Below are 20,839 nucleotides of genomic sequence, written 5' to 3'. Positions count from 1 at the left end.
CATTACAAAAAAAGGTTCTATAAGACATTTGTGTAAAGTTTTGTCATAATTATTGGCCAAAAACATATTCTGTGAGGTCACAGTAACCTTGACTTTTGACCTTCAACCACAAAATTCTAATCAGATTATTCTTCAGTCCAAGTGGACGTTTCTTCAAATTTAAAGAACTTCCCTTAAGGTGTTTTTGAGATATTGCGTTTATGAGAATGAGACAGATGAGGTCACAGTGACCTTGACCTTTGACCGCTCAAATCTAATCAGTTCATCCTTAAATCTAAGTTTCAACATTCATGCAAAAATTTTGAAAAAATTCCCCCAAGGCATTCTCGAGATATCAAGTTTACAAGAACGGGATGGACGTACGGAAGAACAGACCGACAATCCAAAAAAATAATGCCCCTGGCCACGTAACGGCTGTCGCTGGTGTGGAGGAATAATAAAATGTTTACTTTTAGTGCAGTACATTTTAATGGATTGAAGTAAGACTGTTTCACTCCAGGTTTACTCCAGTATCCTTATATTTCTATGTCAAAAGCATTTCTGGTACTACATTACTAATAAAATAAAATCTGAAGGTTTGGTGATTCAATGGTCTTTACATGCAAGTTTATAGGTTAATCACATAAGGGCAAGTGCAAACAAGTACTCTCAAAGCAGTTTTAATTTCCAGAAATCTGAAATCTGAAGAAATGACTACAACTGAAGAAAATCCTCAGAATTCTGATCTCTTGCTTTTTTATTACCCGCTTTTAGGCCTACTTGTACTCTTTCTTTCAATACTTACATTTAATATCATAAAAATACTTTTAATACTATGCAGTAAACATCAGATACATTTACTCAAATAGTATTCTAACAAGTGACTTTAACCTCTAACAGAGTAATTTTCTGGAAAGATATCTGTACTTAAACTCAAGTACTGCTTGCAGGTACTTCATCCACCACTGAGCAGAGCATTTATGAGCAACATCCAGTGTACGCCACCTCATCTGCTCCCACGAATGTGCTTTTTTTTGTCTTTGTTGTGACAGTAGCCTAGCTAAAGGAGTAGCAGCGCCTTTATGAAAAGTTCAGAGATTTTCAACTTGAAGTGCTCAGAGTGGCGGCACAAAAAAGTTGAATAAAAGACCCAGGGCACGGCACTTTTTCTCACGGTGGCCACATGCGGCCACATTTACTCTCTCCTCATTAGGAACAATTGAAAAACAATGCCAGCACCACCAAACAAAAAGCCATGTGGACACAGGCCCTTAAGGTACTTTCAGATTGGCTTCTACCTCCAGTTGTATTGGTTGCCACTTGGTTGACATATTCTTTGATATATCTACAATAAGCTCATATCAGCTAATATATTGGCTCAGTTGCTTTATCTGACTGACTCTAATATGCTAATAAAATGTCCTGAATGTGTTTTCATGTGAAGTGGTAAGCTTTTCTTGTAAAACAGCAACACATGACTCGTCACTGTATTTCAGCACTTCTTGTTGAGAAGTTTAAAACATTGCACTGATGAAAAGGATCGTCATGACATCACTGACAAACTGTGATTTTGGAGGGTAGACCAGAAAAAAAGCACTGACAATAAACATATACTTAGGTTGTATTATTTAAATAAAGGTAATAATGTATATCTAAATGCAGTGTCTATAAAATCATTATTTAATGATGAAATATTTCTGAAAATTATTTATTAGGTTGTTATTACAACAGATTGTAAAAAAATCAATATGCCATTGATGCACATTTTCCTAAATAGCATGCTAACTTTTGCCTCATTCACAAAAAAAGTAGTTTACCTGTCCATCAAAGGACCTGACAGTCCTGACTCCACTTACAGAACAGGAACCAATAGTTTTGGGAGAACAGGAGGCAAAACCCCCTTCCACAATACACTTCTCGCTGGTTGAACACTGAAAGTTAGAATCACATTGTGTATCTCCTCCTTCTGAACACACACAGCGAAGGTTACATGACTCTCCTGGATAGAACACCTTGGACAAGAGAAGATAGCACAGAAGAAATATCAGTAGTGCTAACAGTAGAAGTAGTAGTAGTGGTTGTAGTAGTAACAGAGGCTGCAGTTGTAGCAGCATTGTGGAGGTGCCATATGATATTGTTGCAACTATAGTACCTGTCCAGTTTGATAATACTGTCCTCCGTACTGACAGCCACACTCTGCCAGAGGCACACACTTGTCATGACTCAACATGAATCCCTCGTCACACACACAGGCTTCACTGCAGGCTGCACTCTCATCACAGCCCTCAGGAGGAGTGAGACCACTGCAGGTTTGCTGGCAGGGTGGTGCACACACCTCATAATGACTGTTTGCACCACATGATGGAGCTGGCAGAGAAACACACACAATAAAATACGGAGTGCTTATGCTCTGTACAAACATGTTTGTGACTTTCTTGGGACTTTAATGAACCAAACATTAAGTAGAGTACATTATCAGATGTGGATAATCAGATGACAAATGGGGAAACAATAAAGGAATAACCTTGTAATAATCACTTGCCAAGAACATTTAAGGGACATTTAGGGGAGTATTTTTATTTGCCACCCCTCGCAGAATCAGTTTAAAATGTATAATTTGACAGATAGATGTATCAAACTTTCCTTGATAACTTTAGATCAGCTATGTCTGCAGATAATCCTGCCAAACTTTCAGGATGACTGGACCAACAATCTGGGATGAGTTTGTGAAAATATGATTTGGAAAAAACTGAAAAAAGTCTCAAAATTTGACATCTTTAAAGATAGGACCACTGAAGCAAAGATGCAGATGAACTGAGAGATTAATATGTTAAAAGAATTTTGACTCTAAGCCAAGTTGTTTTCAAAGTATTTGCAAAAATGTAAATGTGATTTTTACAGCGCCATTTAGAGGTCAATGAGTGTCAATTCTTGAGCCTGTGTAGTTGGTGGAATTTAATTGCAACCCACCTGCCAATTCAGGTGAGGTTTTGACTCACTGTTTTTGCTGCACAAACACTTTTGATGGAGAAAAAAACAAGACGATAGAAAGAAAGAAAGAAAGAAAGAAAGAAAGAAAGAAAGAAAGAAAAAGAAAGAAAGACTAATGACAACAAAAACAATTGTTATCCAGCACAAAAACACTTGCTGTCCAGCAATGATTATTGCTGCTTGGACCCCTCATAAGCAATATGTGGATAAGAGAAATAAGCTCATATAAAGCAGGTAAAATTTAAGAAAAGGAAATAACCAGGTTGATACACAAATAAGATTCAGTTATAAGAGATGATCTCATATAAAGCAAATAGAATGCCGTCAAAAGAGCAAACTCTTGAATTTAAAACATGAAAGTGCAAAACATATGGAAGTGCATATAATGACTAACATAGTGATACTTAAACAAGCACACTTTAAATACATACTGACAATAAAATTAAAATAAAAACACCCTAAAATAGTAATATTAATAACATTTTAAAATGTATTATAGAAGTACTGAGCAACCAGTGCAGCAATGCAAAAATTTGGGTGACATGACATAACTTTCTAGAATCGGTTAATAATCAATTTACATCTTATTCTCTGAATTAAGGGTTTATTTCAAGCCAGAGTTGTTGATTGTTGAACCAGTGGACTAACTCACAATGACAGTTTTAGTGAGTTTTATTTTGTATGTATGTGCACAGGAAAGTATCATCTGAGAATATTAAGACAGAGGGAACAAGCACAGGGTGTTATACGATCTGGCTCCCACCTGGGAGGGCTGGTGATACAGGCTGTGACCCTGGGGGTGGCAAAAGCCCTGTGACATCACATGTGACAACACTAGTGGTGGTTGGCTCTGATGTGGAAGCCAGAAGTGTAGGAGGCTCAGTGGATGGTGCTGACAGAGAACTGATGGAGGCTGAGAAGATATTGATCAAAGTTGCTCTACTGTCTACTATACAGTCTCATTCGCCTCACCATGAGTGTGGAGACAGGCAAATTGAAGAGGAGGGTGCACCGCAAGTGCACCATGGTGAATAGCTGGGGACTGTACAAGAGGCTGCAGATGAGAAGAGGGCTGGTGTCAGCTTCCACTGTTATGCCTATGGTGTCTGCGGTTTTTGGTCCTTGTGGAAGGAGGAGAGAAGGCCTAAGATCTACTGGGAGATCTCATTAGGCAAGCTGAAGGTGCCAGCCCAGCTATGGTATGTTTACCACTGAGTGCAAGCAGCTCGACTAGGATGCTTGTGGGATTCTTGCTAGTGCTCTGACTATGATGTCATGACTGGAGAGTAACCGGTTTCAAACTGATCATCGTACAAATCGTCATCTGAATCAGGCAGGTTGATCTGTAGCCTAGGATCCATGGTGAGTTGACTCTTTGAAAATTAGAAAATCTGATCTTAGAAATCTGAGACAAACAAAGCAGGGTGGGTTGACCAGGCATAAGTATGCTTGACAGGTGATAAAAGGTGTGGCCTTTCTAGCAAATGGAGTTAACCTGTTAACTTAGGTTCGGGAGCAGAACCACGCCTCAACCACACCTCTAATCACATGCCAAGCCTACGTTACTTATGCCAGGTCAACCCATACTACCCCGTTTGTCTCAAGATTTCTCGAGCTGCGACAGACCGCGCGTCTCACCTAAACGCTTCACAGAGAAAACTTCCATTCAAACAAGACAAAACGTAAAGATTGTCTAACGTTACCTACCATGGATCCGGTACCGCAGATCTACCCGACCAATTCAGAGGCGATCCGTTCGACGATCTGTTCGACACCGGTCCACCAGACTCGCAGCAGCAACCAGAATGCAGCCAAACACACTGGCGTGGTCGCCTGCGTTCAGTGGTCAGCGTACCTTAGTCCCGGCGTCTCCATTCAAGCTCCGCCAACGAGATCTCTCCGACTCCGACTCGGACCGCGGGGGTCCACAGATCTCAGGCCTCCATTCCTCCTTCAGTGAGGACCAGACACCGCGGGCACGGGTGTAGGAGCCAGCTCCAACCCTCTCCTCATCGACAGCTGACCCCATCGCCTAGGCTTCCAGCTCCCGGCTCTTCAACACGGCGCACCCGCATCTGCAAGCGGCAGTCTCCGCGTCCTCAAACTGAGCCCATTATCAGAGACTGGACGTCACTCGCCTCCAACGTTTCCTGCGGAGCGAGGGCATCCCATTTCACCGCAACACCAACAAAGCCACACTTCTTCGACTGTATTCTGCCTCTATCAACGCAGCAACAGACTCCATTCCTACTGCTCTCCCGGCTTCCTCACCTGTGCCACCAACTGCCGGTGTCGTCAGGCGTGACGTCACAGGGCCGTCGCTGCCTCAGCCACAGCCTGCATCATCAGCCCCCTCTGGTGGGGGCCAGGTTGTATGTCCCCCTGTGCCTGCTCCCTCTGTTCCTGAATGCTCTCAGATGATTTCAGTTTGCTTTTCATTCCTGTCTTCGCAGGCTTCACAAAATCCCTGTGCACACACATCCTTTCATCCCATCATCCCTTCCTCTACCCTTCCTTCAGCCATTCCCAGTAACACGGCTTCTGCTCCTCTTCCTCCAATAGCCAACGCAGCAGCAGGAGAGCCTCAGTCAGCAACTCAAGGGGTCCCACCACAGGCTAACCAACTCGGTGATCTCCAGCCTCCTCCTTCACTTCCAACTGGTCTATCCACATGCACTTCACTAACCAAGCAGCTGGCCGCATACAGCAATTTAACCAGGGAACATACTGGGGCACCCTTGACTCTGAACTCTACTGCCGCATATTTGCAGCCCGCACGTCCCTCTCCTGCGAGCTATGTGGAGCCCCTTCTCACCCTGCCACAGCATGCACTGTCACTGCTCCGCTACCTCGCTCACGTCCATCTTCCTCATGCAACACCACAGTCTTTAACTGCCTGTCAGACCAACTTGTACAGCACCTCAGCACCCCCGTTCCGGTAAATGTCCTTGCCACTGCTCTACAAAACCATCCTGATAGACAGCTTGTTCATCTTCTCATAGATGGCTTCACACATGGTTTTCATCCCGGTATGACAGTTCTCCCTGACATTTCCCACATCTGTCACAACCTCCAGTCTGCTCTTGCAGAACCTCACACTGTCGACACCCTGTTGGCTAAAGATGTCAAAGAAGGATTCATGATAGGCCTGTTCGATATTCCTCCTTTTCCTCTGTTCCGCATCAGCCCAATAGGTGTTGCCACTCGCAAATACTCTGGAAAAAAGAGGCTAATTATGGACCTGTCTTCCCCACACGTCTCACATTCCAAGCGTCAACAGCGTCATTCCCAGTCCGGATTTCTCCATGCAATACGCAACCATCGACCATGCCATCACCGTTATTCGGCTAGCAGGACATGGAGCTTGGCTTTCTAAAGCAGACATCACCAGCGCACTCAAAGTTTTGCCCATTCATCCTGACTTCTGGCATTTTTTTGGCGTTTGCTGGAAGGGGGCATATTATTTCAGGCTGCAAAGGTAGTCCTAAGATCTTTGATTCTCTTTCAGAAGCCCTATGCTGGATCCTCACTAACAACCACAGGCTCCCTTACATTCTCCATCTTCTCGACGATTTTGTTGTCGTCACTCCACCATCCTCACCTCCTCGCCACGGGCTCAATACGCTCACTAACGCTTTCTCTGAACTTGGCATCCCTCTTTCCAAGGAGAAAACATCAGGACCTGGCACTTCCATTGAGTTCCTTGGCATCACCCTGGACTCAATTTCTTCCAAGCATCTCTGCCCTTGGAGAAAATACAGCGCATCTCTCTGCTTCTGTCAAACTACCCCCTAGCAGACAGATGCACCAAACGCCAGCTGTTAGCCCTCCTTGGCCATCTCAATTATGCCATCCGCATAATCCCTCAAGCTAAATCTTTCTTGTCCATCTTTTTGTCTAAGGCTGCTGCCATTCCCTCTCTCTATGATAGGGTCATTCTGGATGATGCCTGCAAAATGGAAATGCGCATGTGGCTACATTTCCTATCTTCTTGGAATGGCATTTCCTTCCTCTGCAACGACTTCATCACCCAGCCTGAGGACATTCAACTTTTCACAGATGTGGTGCTACTATGGAGGAAGATGGTTCGCCTCCGCTTGGCCCCCAGAGTTTGAATCCCTCGACTCAGAGTCCCACTCTCCTTCCTCTGCGCTTCACGAGCTGTATCCCATCATAATAGCTGCCATTCTTTGGGGGCACGAATGGTCTAGGAAGTCCATACTTATCCACTCCGATAACACCGCAGTCGTAGAGATCCTGAACAAAGGTTGATCTCATTCTTTAGCCATCATGCAGTTCCTGCGCAGACTCACCTTATTCTCAGCTCAACACCAGTTCATCCTCTGGGCAGCCCACGTTCCCGGTCATCACAACATCACTGCTGACTCATTGTCTCGCTTCTCGTTCCAGAAATTCAGACACTTGGCCCCAGAATCGGATCTTCACCCAACACCTATCCCACCGTTTTCAGCCACAATATTCAACTAGCTCCACAGCTGTCAAACCTCTCTGATGCTTCACAAGAAGCCATCCTTAACAGTCTTGCCCCAAGCACACTCTCAGCCAAACTAACTGGCTGGAATCGCTTCAAGGCATTTCACTCCACCTACCAGCTACCTTTTCCCTCTCTGGACGTCATGTCCATCTGCAATTTCATCACCCATGCTCATTCCATCCAAAAAATACGGTCCTCCACCATCCAGTCCTACTTAGCAGGAATCAACTTCTTCATCAAACTTGTCACCGGCTTCCATTGTCCTTCAACCTCCCATTCTCATGTTAGTATGTTAATAAAAGGCTTGCATAAACAGGAGCTGGCTCTCCCAGCTAGGCGCTTGCCACTCACTTCAGACCTTCTCAGCCTCTGCATTCGCACCCTTCGTTGGACCAAACCATTCAGGTCCTAGGGCGCTGGTCATCCCAAGCATATCGCTCCTACATCTGCAACAATCTTGACGATCTCCGTCGAGCTTATGTTCAAATCAGTTCAATTTAAATCTGACTCTTTTGGGGGCCAGTGATCAGCTCGGGTGGATATATACGCCTGAGACGGAACCCCTACACTGAGTCTCCCTCCGCCCAGTCTTCAATACATCCTCCCAGACCAGCCTAACAGATGACATCTTCCCTCTACCTCACCTACATCCATTCATCTATTCTTAACATTCAATAACCCCTGTATTCCATTAAACCTTTAAACGACATATTGTCGTGACGTGGTTCTTACTAGTGAAATGTAGTTAACCTGGGCCTGTATTCACAAAGATTCTCAGAGTCCTCTCAGAGAGCTCCTAACTTAGCCTAAAAATTCCTTGCAAGGAATCTTAGCTTAAGAGTGATTCAGGAAGTTTCTGAGAGCAGCTCTGAGCAAGGAGGGGACAGAAACTTTTATCTTCGTGAGGAGGTGTGGTTGCCCCCGTTGCTAGGTATGACGCAGTCTTCTAAAAGCTGTGACTGGTTGTTACAAAAAGGAAAAAACAAATGCGCTCCTACTAATGAATGGACAGTGAAATCAACCGATCATAGAACTTAGACTGTATTAAGAAATATGTAATCGTGAAAATAATTTTATGTCATGATGATGAAACGCAAAATTAAATTAATTGTTACACAGCTTCAAAATGTTTGAACGTACCTCATTAACATGCCAATTATTATATTGATTTGCTTATTGTTATGTTTACTCGCCATGCTGGTAATTTTACTACTTAATCTATTTGATATTAATGGTGGATGCAGACTCAGCTGTCAGCAATTACAGTGATTGATGGCCTCCTGGTAAAGAGCGGTTTGATTTGGCACAATGACCAAAACAATGAATGAAATGGAGAAAAAAAGAACGAGAAAGCCAAACTGGACAGAAGAGCAGTGTCTGCTGTTGGCACAGCTCGTGGAGGAGAACAAGGGAGTTTTAAGAGGGGAGCGCATTGCCCGACAAATCAATACGTCATTCCCTCTCCTTTTACGCACAAGTGATGAGTGTGAGAAGCGCTGCTACGTGCTGCAATCCAAAGCGGGCATTATTGCGTTACTATGCTGGGTGGGAAAGTAAGCTCATCCCTGATGAAATCTACCACAAACATTATCCCTGCACTATCAAGCCGGTAGCGTCTTATTAAATCACTGTCGTTCAATATACGGAGAACATCTCTCCTTCCTCTCTGTCTTTCTGCCATCTTCTCTGTTTAAGACACTCTTAGGCTTCTTAAAAGTCCTCCTCCCTCCTCTTAACAGTTTTTCACCTTAGGAGCTCTCTTAAGGCCTAAGATGCTTTGTGAATAACTTTTATCTTACCAAAGGAAATGACAAAGGAATGACGTCACTAAGAGCTACTTTTAGTCTTAGGATTCTTTGTGAATACGGGCCCAGTTAGCTTAGGTTCGGGAGCAGAACCACGCCTCAACCACACCTCTAATCACCTGCCAAGCCTACTTATGCCGGGTCAACCCATCCTACCCCGTTTGTCTCAAGATTTCTTGACCCACCCTCCCTTTCCCTTCCCTTCATCCTTCCATCTTCCAAACTCATCCCTACCCTCAACCCTTCATCCCCCATCCCTTCATCCCTCATCCATTCGACCCTCGACCCTCAACCTTCATCCCTCAACCCTTCATCCCACATCCATTCGACCCTTGACCCTCATCTGTTCATCCCTCAACCCTTCATCCCTCATCCATTCGACCCTCAACCTTTTATCCCTCATCCCTTTATCCCTCAACCCTTCATCCTTCATCCCTTCATCCCCTCATCCCATCATTCTCCTACCCCATCCCTACCCTCATCCCATCATCCTCCTACCTCATCCCTTCATCCCCTCATCCCATCATCCTCCTACCTCATCCCTACCCTCACCCCTTTATCCTCTCATCACTTCACCCCTTCCATCGTTTTCAATCTGGTGTATACCTCTCCCATGTCTCATTCTAGGCACGTCTGGGGGCCAGTGATCAGCTTGGGTGCATATATACGCCTGAGACGGAACCCCCACACTGAGTCTCCCTCCGTCCGGTCTTCAATACATCCTCCCAGACCAACCTAACAGATGACATCCTCCCTCTTCCTCACCCACATCCATTCATCTATTCTCAACATTCAATAACTCCTGTATTTCATTAAACCTTTAAACGACATATTGTTGTGGCATGGTTCTTGCTAGTGAAACCTTAGTTAGTTAACAAATTAACATCTCAAAGCAGAATGATAAAGTTGCCTTAAAAGTCCTGTCCTCATTGTGGGGTTGCCAGGTTTGTGCATAGACTGAATTGTGAACAAAAAAACAAGTTACTCCTGGATGAGTGGATGGACACTGAAGTGTGTATGCATGTCTTACGGCAAAACTGTTCAGATCTCCAACTCTCCACTGTAGCTCTGGCCTGTTGACAGGAGGTGCTGTAAGCTGATAGGCTGTTGCATAGGGCAGAGGCATGGCCTTGGTACATACACAAATCAAAGACACAGTCTGTGAGGAAGGAGGTGTGGTCCAGTTTACTGTGACACTGTCTGTAAGGGCAGAGACAGAGAACACAGAGTCAGAGTGAGGGCACAGTCACTAAATACTATTTTATAAACTAAGAAATATGCTGGAACAAGCCTTCAGTTTTCTAACTGGGCACTGATCATTTACATATCTGACTTGATCTAGAGTTGGTTTACAAAACACATTCTCACTGCAAACTTGTCACATATCAACATTTGGTCATGCCTGTTACATGCATTGTCTGTTTTCAAAATACACACGTGTTTTTTTACAGGAAATGTACAGTTTGCATATATGCTCTTTCAAAATAAACGAATGTAGCAGCATAGAGATCTACACATCATGTGGCCACATTTTATTGGGCGCAGCTGGTGACTGATTGTTGGGGCGGCTGGATATAAATGCGGCAGTCCTCCACCATCTCTTCCTTTGCGTCCTTCCACCTCATCACTTCCGGTCCAGAGGTACACAAAAGACAAAAGACAGTGAAAAGTCTGGGCTGCAGAATTACCGAGGCAGAATCCAGAATAGCTATCTAAACTGGAGGACGAAGAGGAAAAAAGGGCCCCAGTGGTGAATGACTTATCGAGACAAAACTGCATACTGACAGAGAAAATAACGGTGTTGGAAGGCTTTTCTCGGCGCCAAAACATCCGTATCGCGGGTGTGAAAGAAGGAATGGAAGGTTGTGACTGGGATGGCTTTATGAAAACACTGCTATTGGAGGCATTGGATATTAATGTCGATGACTGGTATGAAGTTGACAGGATCCACCGGGTTGGCCCCCAGGCCAGGGGACAACTACAGGCCAAGACACATCATTGTCCGGTTCCTACGGGACAAGGCCAAGGCTGCCGTGTTAACGGAGGCGAGAAAGAAGAAGCAAGTCACATGGAACGGTACGAGGATTTTTTTCTTCCAAGACTATGCACAAGAGAAACGCAAAAAATACGAGGAGGTGAGATGAATTCTCCGAAAGTGTAATGTGGAATATGCCTTGCGATACCCAGCAACGACTTTCACACTGGACAAGCGGCGGCACGAGTTCTTGTGTGCGGCCGATGCCAAAGCCTTTCTCAATCGCCTCGAAGGTGAGGGGACAACGGGGGCTAGTGGAGAAAGACTGTGCCACCGAAATCGATACATGAAAATACATTATGAAACAGGGAGCAGGGAGCACCTGCCAATGTGGACAGAGACTTCATTTTCGATTTTCGGGCTGTTAACGTGAGCAGAGATTTTATTTTTTTGACTAATGCTGATTTTCGGGCTGTTAACGTGAGCAGAGTTTTTATTTTCCGGACTGAGGATGTAGTAGGTCCAAAATGCTACATGTATATTTTTTTATTGAAACAGACACCCCCTAATTTTTTGTTAAATATTTGAACTAATCTAACTCAAATTACACAGTTTTGACACCAGGTCAATCCTACAATATGTCAGTAAATGGGACTGTAACGCCACTGTGGAGCCATTAGGGAGACTCGAGATATGTGCTCTGCTCATGTGCAGCTCAGTATTAAACGAGCACTGGCTGGAGCAAGACAGTAACTTTTGGTCCTCTCTCTTATTAATCCACAGGTATGTTCAAACTTGCTTTTCTATGATCAGCTTTGCTTAATATTTAATGTTAGTGCATTACAACATGTTCGGTAGAGTTTTGATATGGTTTTGAGATGTAGGCTATTTTGAGCACAGAGAGGTTATTTTTGTCAGTTTGTGTCCCGGTGTTGTGTCCCTACTGGTTTCCAATTTAACTGGTTTCCTTACCGAACAGCTGCAGATGTGCTTCGCCTCCATCAGCAGATTTGTCACAAATTCACAAACATACACAACATATTACTGGTGATCTTAAAGTCGCAGCCCACATCTACCACAGTGAATATGCTTCTGTAAGTGAGCACTACGTACCAGCGACATTAAAAAAAGAAAGGAAAGAAAATATGATATACACAAATTTGCGTCAAGCTGGACTTGATTTCACATCAACAAAAGGACAATATAACACAAACCGCATGTCTACCCGTGTGAGCCACTGAGACTCACAGACTGCACAGCTTTCCTCAGGTATTAGTAAATTACATCAACATCCAGGTAACATTTTGATTTGGGCTGACCTGAGACAACTGGTTACCCTCGGCTTGCCTTGAAAGTACCCACACATATTTATCAATGTTTCTTGTTCTTTTCCCACGAGTCTACAAACATATTCAGTGCCACATTACAGTCTGCACAACACTGCACACTGACAAAGCCTGTCATGTTTAAAAAATGACGATCTAACTCGGAAAATGCTCTCAAAATACACTTAATAATATGTAAATAAAAACCAAGCACTTAGAGCCACTGGATCATTACAGAGGTGAAGCAAGGACTTACCTTTACTCACGTCACTATAACTGAGTAGTTTTTTGTGTAGGTACTTGCACTTTTTAAAATCTAATTTGAGTGTTACATCAGTAGCCTATGTTTTAATTTAAGTATTATGCTTCGCTGCATTTTAAATGACTTCCGTGACCGAGTAAAAAAAAAAGTCGACCGAAATTTTAAAAAAGCAAACGGAATTGTACATGCGTTAACTACCATGGCACAATAATAATATGACAACCTGGCAGCTAGCTCTGATGGAGACATATGAGCTCTAAGAACAAAGTCACATTTATGGACGCACACTAAAAGAAATGTCGCCATGGGTTATGTCATGCTGTTATCTCTGTCTCTACAGGTACGCAGTGAGCGAGTTAGATCGTCACTTTTTAAACATGACAGGCTTTGTCATAGTGTGCAGTGTTGTAGGCTACAGACTGTAATGTAGCACTGAATATGTTTGTAGACTCATGGAAAAAGAACAAGAAACATTGATAAATATGTGTGGGTACTTTCAAGGCAAGCCGAGGGTAGTTGTCTCAGGTCAGTCCAGATCAAAATGTTACCTGGATGCTGACGTAATTTACTAATACCTGAGGAAAGCTGTGTGCTCTGTGAGTCTCAGTGGCTCACACAGGTAGACATGCGGTTTATGTTATATTGTCTTTTGTTGATGTGAAATCGAGTCCAGCTTGACGTAAATTTGTGTATATCATATTTTCTTTCCTTTCTTTTTTTAATGTCGCTGGTACGTAGTGCTCACTTACAGAAGCATATTCGCTGTGGTTGATGCGGGCTGCGACTTTAAGATCGCCAGTAATATGTTGTGTATGTTTGTGAATTTGTGACAAATCTGCTGACGGAGGCGAAGCACATCTGCAGCTGTTCGGTAAGGAAACCAGTTAAATTGGAAACCAGTAGGGACACAACACCGGCCGCGGCCGCCATTTTGTCTAATTACCTCCGTGAGTTTCTGTTTCCCCCAGTAGCTATTTTTGGAAGTGTAAGTTACAGACATTAGCTCGAGGTAACATAAGAAAACGTGTTGCAAACATTGTTTATGAGTTAAAGACAGTTAGCCGCGAGTAAATTTGAGAGTCGCCATATGCAAATTAGTTTCACTTCCGGTCGCTCGTTAACAGATCCTTGCTTGTCGCGCCATATTGTCAGACAATTAAGTGCAAGGCTAAGACAGTGTTATGTAAATGTTGCACAGAGGTTTTGTAACCAGTATATCAGTATAGTATGAGTGTTATTGTATTGTATGTGTTAACCGTAGGAGTGAGTGTAAGTATTTGAGTTAAGTAAATGTGTGTTTTGGGTAATATTATTTTTGTATAGTTTCATATTTGAGTTGAGCCAATTTTTATTTCTGTGGAATATAATTTAAATTATTTTGAGTTCATGTGCACTTAATTTACTTGAGACATTATTTTTTATATGGTTTATTGTCAATTAGATTTTTACATTGATTTTTCTTTGTGTAACATATTTTAGTGTGAATGTGGAAAATGAACTTTAAAGCAACAACTTTAAGATAGCTGACATGACTGAGATGTAACTGAGTTTTATGCAGTATTATCAGTATTAAACGAGCACTGGCTGGAGCAAGACACTAACTTTTGGTCCTCTCTCTTATTAATCCACAGTCCACATACTCTTATTTTATTGGCTACACAGCACACCCTTGCCTGTGTAACCTTTGCTGCCGGCCCAGATTTCCCCTAGGTCTGGTGCCGGTAACAAGGACAGTACTCTGATCTTCGAGGTGTCAACGGGAACGGAGATATTATCTATGGATGGACGACTAGCAATATTGCAGATCATTGAACAATCTTAAAAGTGTCATCCTTAGACCTAGGCCTATATGGTACGAGGTCAGAGTCTCTGGTAAGATATATAATTTGTTTCTTTTTCTCAATGTAAGGGTGCGCGCACATATAAGTGTGTGCGTATGTGTAAACACCTTTTTTTCTTTACTTTTGCTCCCTGTCTCATACAGCTGTCACTGAATAATACGCTGTTAAATTCAAGCTCTCTCACGGTCATTTTGCGAATTTATGGTGGATTCTGATGTAGTGGTTCAGTCAAGCTTTAATAACGGACTTATAGCATTTTGCAATGGATATAAGTGTTAGGTAAAAACCCCGGGGGAAGGGAGAGTTGGCTGGCCTAGAAGGCGCAGCTGAGGGATTCATGTATGCTACAGAAGGTTTGATGTTGGAAAGTAATATGTTCGTAGGCAGCTGTTGCAGTATGTTTCTAAGTTTTTATTTGTTTGTTTGGTGTGTAACCCTAGGTGTCTCATGCAGATATAGCTTTAATATTTATAATCCTGTGTTTCTGAAAACTTCTAATATCAGAGGAGGGGCAACCACGACAGTGGGACACTTCGTTGTGATGGTAGTAGAATAATATCTTAGCAGAGCAATATGGAGCTGTTTAAAATTGTAACTTGGAAAATATCAGGGTGCAATAATGTGGTCAAAAGGAAAAAAATCCTCACATATCTGAAACAAAAAAAGGCTGATATAGCCCTTATTCAAGAAACCCATCTTAATGATGAGGAAGCTGCCAAACTCAATAGAGAATGGGTTGCACAGGAATATCATAGTACATTTTAAAGAGGAGTGAGTATTCTGATAAGGAAAAATATAGACTGTCAGATACATAAATATGTCTCACACAAGGAAGGTAGATGGGTTATATTGGATGTCACTTTAGAGGGTCAAAGGATGACTATTGCCAATATTTATGCTCCTAATTTTGTTAACCCAGAATTTTTTCATGAAGTCTGTAACTTAATTAGAAATATGGGGAAAAATAATATAATTTTAGGGGGGGAATTTAATCAAGTCAGGGATTTAATAATGGATAAAACGTATCAATCCTCTCAACCTAACACTGCCGGTGTTATGGCAATAGATGTATTGTCAGAAGAGTTGGGTCTTGTTGATATTTGGAGATTATTGCATCCAAACAAGAAGGACTTTACTTTCTTTTCACATCCGCACTCAAGCTACTCTAGAATTGATTATTTTCTGTTGTCCTGTAATCTGGTCAGTCAGGTGCTGAATTCTACAATTGGAAACATAGTACTGTCAGACCATGCACCAGTGGATTTAGTCCTCTATCCTCTAGATAAAGCAGAAAAAAGTTTGAGATGGCGTTTTAACAACTGCATGCTGAACAGGGAAGAAAATTGCACCTTTATTAAATCAGAAATGCAGGAATTCTGGGAGCATAATGAAGGCTCTATAGAGGACCATGGGGTAATGTGGGATGCTTTTAAATCTTTGCTGAGGGTGCGTATTATTCAAAGAAGTTCACTTATTAAAAAAACAGAGGGTCAAAGGATACTTAAATTAGATAAAGATATCAAATAGCTCGAAAAGCAACACATGGAGCAACAAGACTCAGATACATGGGGTAAACTGAATGAGCTTAAATGCGAATTAAATGACATACTGAACAGAAAAACCGAATTTGCCCTGTTCTGTACTAGGCAGAAGTATTACGAGCAGGGAGAGAGAGCTGGCAAAGTTCTGGCACACAGAGTAAAACAAATACAATCCCAAAACATTATTCCATCGATTTTTGATAAAGACAATAACCTTATCACGAACAAAAGAGACATAAATACCACATTTAGGGCGTTTTATCAAGAAGTGTATACATCTCAGGGTGGGATAGATAAAAACAAATTAGAACTTTTTTTTTTCCTCAATTGAAATCCCAACTTTAATGCAGGATGAGAGAGCACTTTTGGAGGACGATATCTCCTTAGAAGAAATCAAAAAAGCAATCAGGGGCCTCAAGATAGGAAAGGCCCCGGGCAACGATGGGTTTTCAGTAGATTTCTATCAGAAATTCATAGAGGATCTTGCCCCTAGATTACTGGTCGTATATCGAGATGCGTTACAAAGAGGTAGGCTTCCTGAAAGCATGAGGGCGGCGGTTATTATGCTACTGCATAAAAAGGGAAGAGATCCACAGCAGTGTGCTAATTACCGCCCTATATCTCTAATTAATGTGGATGAAAAAATTCTCGCCAAAATCTTAGCAACTAGATTGGAAGATGTGGTCCCTTTACTCATCCATCAGGATCAGGTGGGGTTTATGCGGGGCAGGAGCTCTGCAGACAACCTGCGAAGACTGTTACACATTATGTGGATGACAAGAAATTATGACACACCAACTGTTGCCTTTTCATTAGACGCTGAAAAGGCGTTTGATAAAGTGGAGTTCCCCTTTTTGTTTTATACGCTAGAAAAATTTGGATTTGGACCATTATTTAGGAAATGGGTGGAACTAATGTATACTGATCCAACAGCCACAGTATTAACCAATGGGATTATGTCACCTCAATCAGGCTAAATCGTAGTGTACGACAAGGATCGCCTCTGTCACCTTTAATCTTTGCTTTATTTCTTGAACCCCTGGCTATAGCCCTAGGGACTAATTCAAATATACGGTGTGTGCAGGCAGGTCAGGAAGAACACAAGCTTCTTCTGTACGCGGAAGATGTTTTATTGATATCCAGTGAATCCTCAGTCCCAGAAATCTGCTCAGTTATAAATCTGTCTTCAGAGATATCTGGATATACTGTTAACTGGTCGAAATCAGAAGCCATGCCGTTATCAAAGATGTGGCGCCCAGATATCAGAAAGAATTGGAAATTCAGATGGATGCCAGAAGGATTAACATATTTGGGCATCAAATTAACTCTAGGTCTGAAAAAATAATGGAAGCCAATGTAGTGGGGTATAGCACCTGACACAGTCAAGTAGCGCTTGTGAACGCACCTGCAGATTCCACTCCGCAGTAACCACTCCCCTTAATCACAGCCAGCCTATATAAGGGGCGAGTGAGCACATGCGCTTTCTTTTTGGCTGCTGGTTCCTGTGTGAGGTGGCTGCTGTTTGCTGTACTGGTAGGTAAGGGAGCCCATTTCAGTTTAGTTGTCACGTTTTATTTTCCCTGTACTTTTATTTAAAACCCCCCCTTTTTCTCTCAGTAAGGCTGAAGGTAGCAGTGGCATCTGAGGCCCCCATCCCCCCCCCCCCCCCCCCCCTGCTGTAGTGATCCAGTAATCCAGGTGGTAAGTATAGGGTTGTGCTTTTAATCTTTCAAAGGCAGTGTTGTGAACCTTAATTAATTTCATTTTTTACTTTATTATAGGTTCATGTTACTTACTGCTGTTTTGCCCTTTTAGAGCTTTTGTGTTTTGCCCTCATTTGTTTCTGTTTTTGTTGTTTGGTTTCCTGTTTTGCTTTTTGTATTTTGTGCTTAATTTTATTTTTATTCCTATTTGCTTTTGCATCCTATTGAGTTATTTCTTTGAATATATTAAGACATTTGGGTTGCTGTATTTGTAAATTTTGTTAGTATTTTTCTTTTAGTGAAGTGGAGCACCATTTTGTTGGGGAGGCTAGGCACCCCGGGTGAGGTTCCTACACATTGCATGTAAGTAAAGGCACCGGGACACGATTGTTCTCAAGATTGCTGTGAGACTTGCTGTGAGGTTTGCTGTGTTTCACTGAGGTGAGTAGTGGTGGCACCTTTAGGCATCCCTTCATAGTAGTCTGCCTCCCCCCTGATGGCCTCTGCTCACTCTTTTATTTAGGTTATGTTGGGCTGAGTTTTTTTAGATATTTTACCACATCTCTGGTTTTTAGATGGTAATTGTAAGGCCTTTTTTTAGACAATATTGTAATAAAAATGTTTATAATTCCTTTCAGTGTTCGTTGATTCTGTTTTATTTTTGACTTGTTAATTTTTCCTTCTTTCTTTGCAGTTCCAGCCCTGCCTGTTTATTTTGATTTTCAATAAATAATTCATTTATTCAAACAATACGTCTCTGTCCTGTTTCAGAACGAATCTGTGTGCCTTACTAATCTTCCAACGCTAATATTTTTGAGGTATTTCCTGGGGTGCAATTCCCCAGGTGGTGTTGTTGGTTCTCCCCCTCATACTACTTGGTGGCCTCTTTCACCTCACCACGCCACACCAACATATTACCAGTCATTCAGAAAACCCAAATTCTGTTACAAAACTGGGATAAATTGTATATTTCCTTGATTGGCAGACTCAATTTGGTAAAAATGATTGTAACTCCCAAGATCAATTATATCACTTGCATGTTACCACTGCATCTTCCTCCCTCACTACTTAAAACATAACGGGATGACAGAAGTTTATTTGGTCAGGAAAAAAACCCATGTTTAATCGGACCAAGCTATATGCTGCAAAAGACAAGGGGGGATTAGCACTATCACGAATAGACTGGTATCATTTGTCATTTTCTTTATCTCAGCTATCTAAAATTCACCTACCCCCTACAAGGACCCCTCTGTGGGTCAGGATAGAAGAGCAACTAGTGTATCCTTTTTCTGTGGAGGCCTTCCTTTCACAAACAGACAGGCCGGTTCCCTTCCAAGACCCGGTACTGGCTTTTTCCAGAGAGTCTTGGAGAATAGCACATCAAATAACAAAAGCCGATCCATATTTATCAAGCAGATCCTCCATATGGTATAACAAGAAACTGTTAATAGATAAGAAGAGTTTCTTTTGGGATAAATGGATTAGGTCTGGTATTCACATTCTTGAGGATGTGATGGGAGATGTTGGATTCAGATCCTTTGACGAAATTAAAAATATATAATTAGGGGTGTGGTCGAGGTCTGGTCGAGGTGTGTCAGAATATTCTACAGCTTCAAGGTAAGTCAAACAAATTATTAATAGACATCGGAAAGTACTAGAATGTGACCTGAGCCTAAACCATTTAGCTGCCTCCAGACCTTGATTTTGCTTCAAGAGAGGCAGAAAAGTGAGACACTGTTGTCAGTTCCATGTATAGTGAACCAACACAAACCAACTGGCTTTCTCAGCAAGTTTATGGGAATTATAGATGTGGAAAATGTGCGCATTGTGCCAACACATTTGATACAAAAACATTTAATCATTCCCATTTGGGAAAGAAATATAATGTAAAAGAATGTATCAATTGTCTTTCCACTCATGTAATTTATGTGCTTATTTGCCCATGTGGCTTGATGTATGTTGGCCAAACAAAACGCAATCTGAAGTTGAGGATTGCTGAGCATAAAGCGGCCATCAGAAACAATAAACTTGATTATGCTATCGCCAGACATTACAAAGATAAAAATCATGGTTCTGACAGCTTCCCTCAGATTTATTGGAATTGAGAGAGTGTTGCCTAATCCTAGAGGGGGGAACATCATCAAACAGCTCCTGAGAAGGGAAGCGTTTTGGATTAATGAACTGTCTACTGTTGAACCTTTTGGAATGAATGATTCACAGGATTTGAGTTGTTTTCTTTAACCTGTGTATTTCTTTTTCTCCCCGTAGGACACGTAGGGAAAGTTGAGCCATCACCCTGCGTAGGGAAAGCTGTATCATCCCGCGTAGGGAAAGTCGAGCCTGCACTATCACCTGTGTAGCAGTGAGTAAGGGATAGATTTATAGGATGTATACTATTCTGCATAAAGATATTGGTATTTCTGTATATAGGTACTGGCTGTGGTCTCAAGTTGGGTTATAGTACTTTGTAGTATTTCTACTTTATTTCCTCTCTTTGTGTATTATTGTTTGCTCATATGTAAGTAGATTTTGCTATAATATTCATGCATTGAAATTTTGTTTTTAACTTTATACCATGGTTGATACATATTTTTCAACTTCATGATTGATGTAATTGTATTGTTTTTGTATACTGTGATGTGTTTGCTTAGAGAAAAAATGAAATTTGTCATGTGACCAGCAAGCATTTAAACACACCTGTGAATGCTCAGGTCAGATCTGAGGTGAACCTGATGACGCTGAACGCGAAACACGTTGTTCCCTCAAATAAAGTATAGTAAAGTCTATGTCAGTGTGCGGAGGATTTGTTTGTCAAGCAATATATGTATATGTACAATATATGTATGTGTGTGTGTGTGTGTGTGTGTGTGTATATATATATATATATATATATATATATATATATATATATATATATGTATA

At 42.0% G+C, this 20,839-nt stretch overlaps 1 protein-coding gene across 1 annotated transcript in view; it reads right to left on the bottom strand.

Moving 5' to 3' along the window:
• LOC117265029 (IgGFc-binding protein-like) overlaps positions 1-20,839 on the bottom strand; it is a 187,510-nt gene that overhangs the window by 87,194 nt on the left and 79,477 nt on the right. Inside the window, exons 17-19 of the mRNA XM_033639411.2 lie at positions 10,301-10,470; positions 2,132-2,346; positions 1,797-1,991 (exon numbers count right to left, since the gene is read on the bottom strand). Of these exons, the coding sequence (XP_033495302.2) occupies positions 1,797-1,991; positions 2,132-2,346; positions 10,301-10,470 (580 nt within the window). The remainder of the gene's footprint in view (positions 1-1,796; positions 1,992-2,131; positions 2,347-10,300; positions 10,471-20,839) is intronic.

The sequence above is a fragment of the Epinephelus lanceolatus genome, chromosome 10 (assembly GCF_041903045.1).
Source record: "Epinephelus lanceolatus isolate andai-2023 chromosome 10, ASM4190304v1, whole genome shotgun sequence".
In the NCBI taxonomy this organism is placed as follows: domain Eukaryota; kingdom Metazoa; phylum Chordata; class Actinopteri; order Perciformes; family Serranidae; genus Epinephelus; species Epinephelus lanceolatus.
The sequence above is the reverse complement of the archived record's forward strand: the minus strand, read 5'-3'. Positions and strand labels throughout refer to the sequence as shown.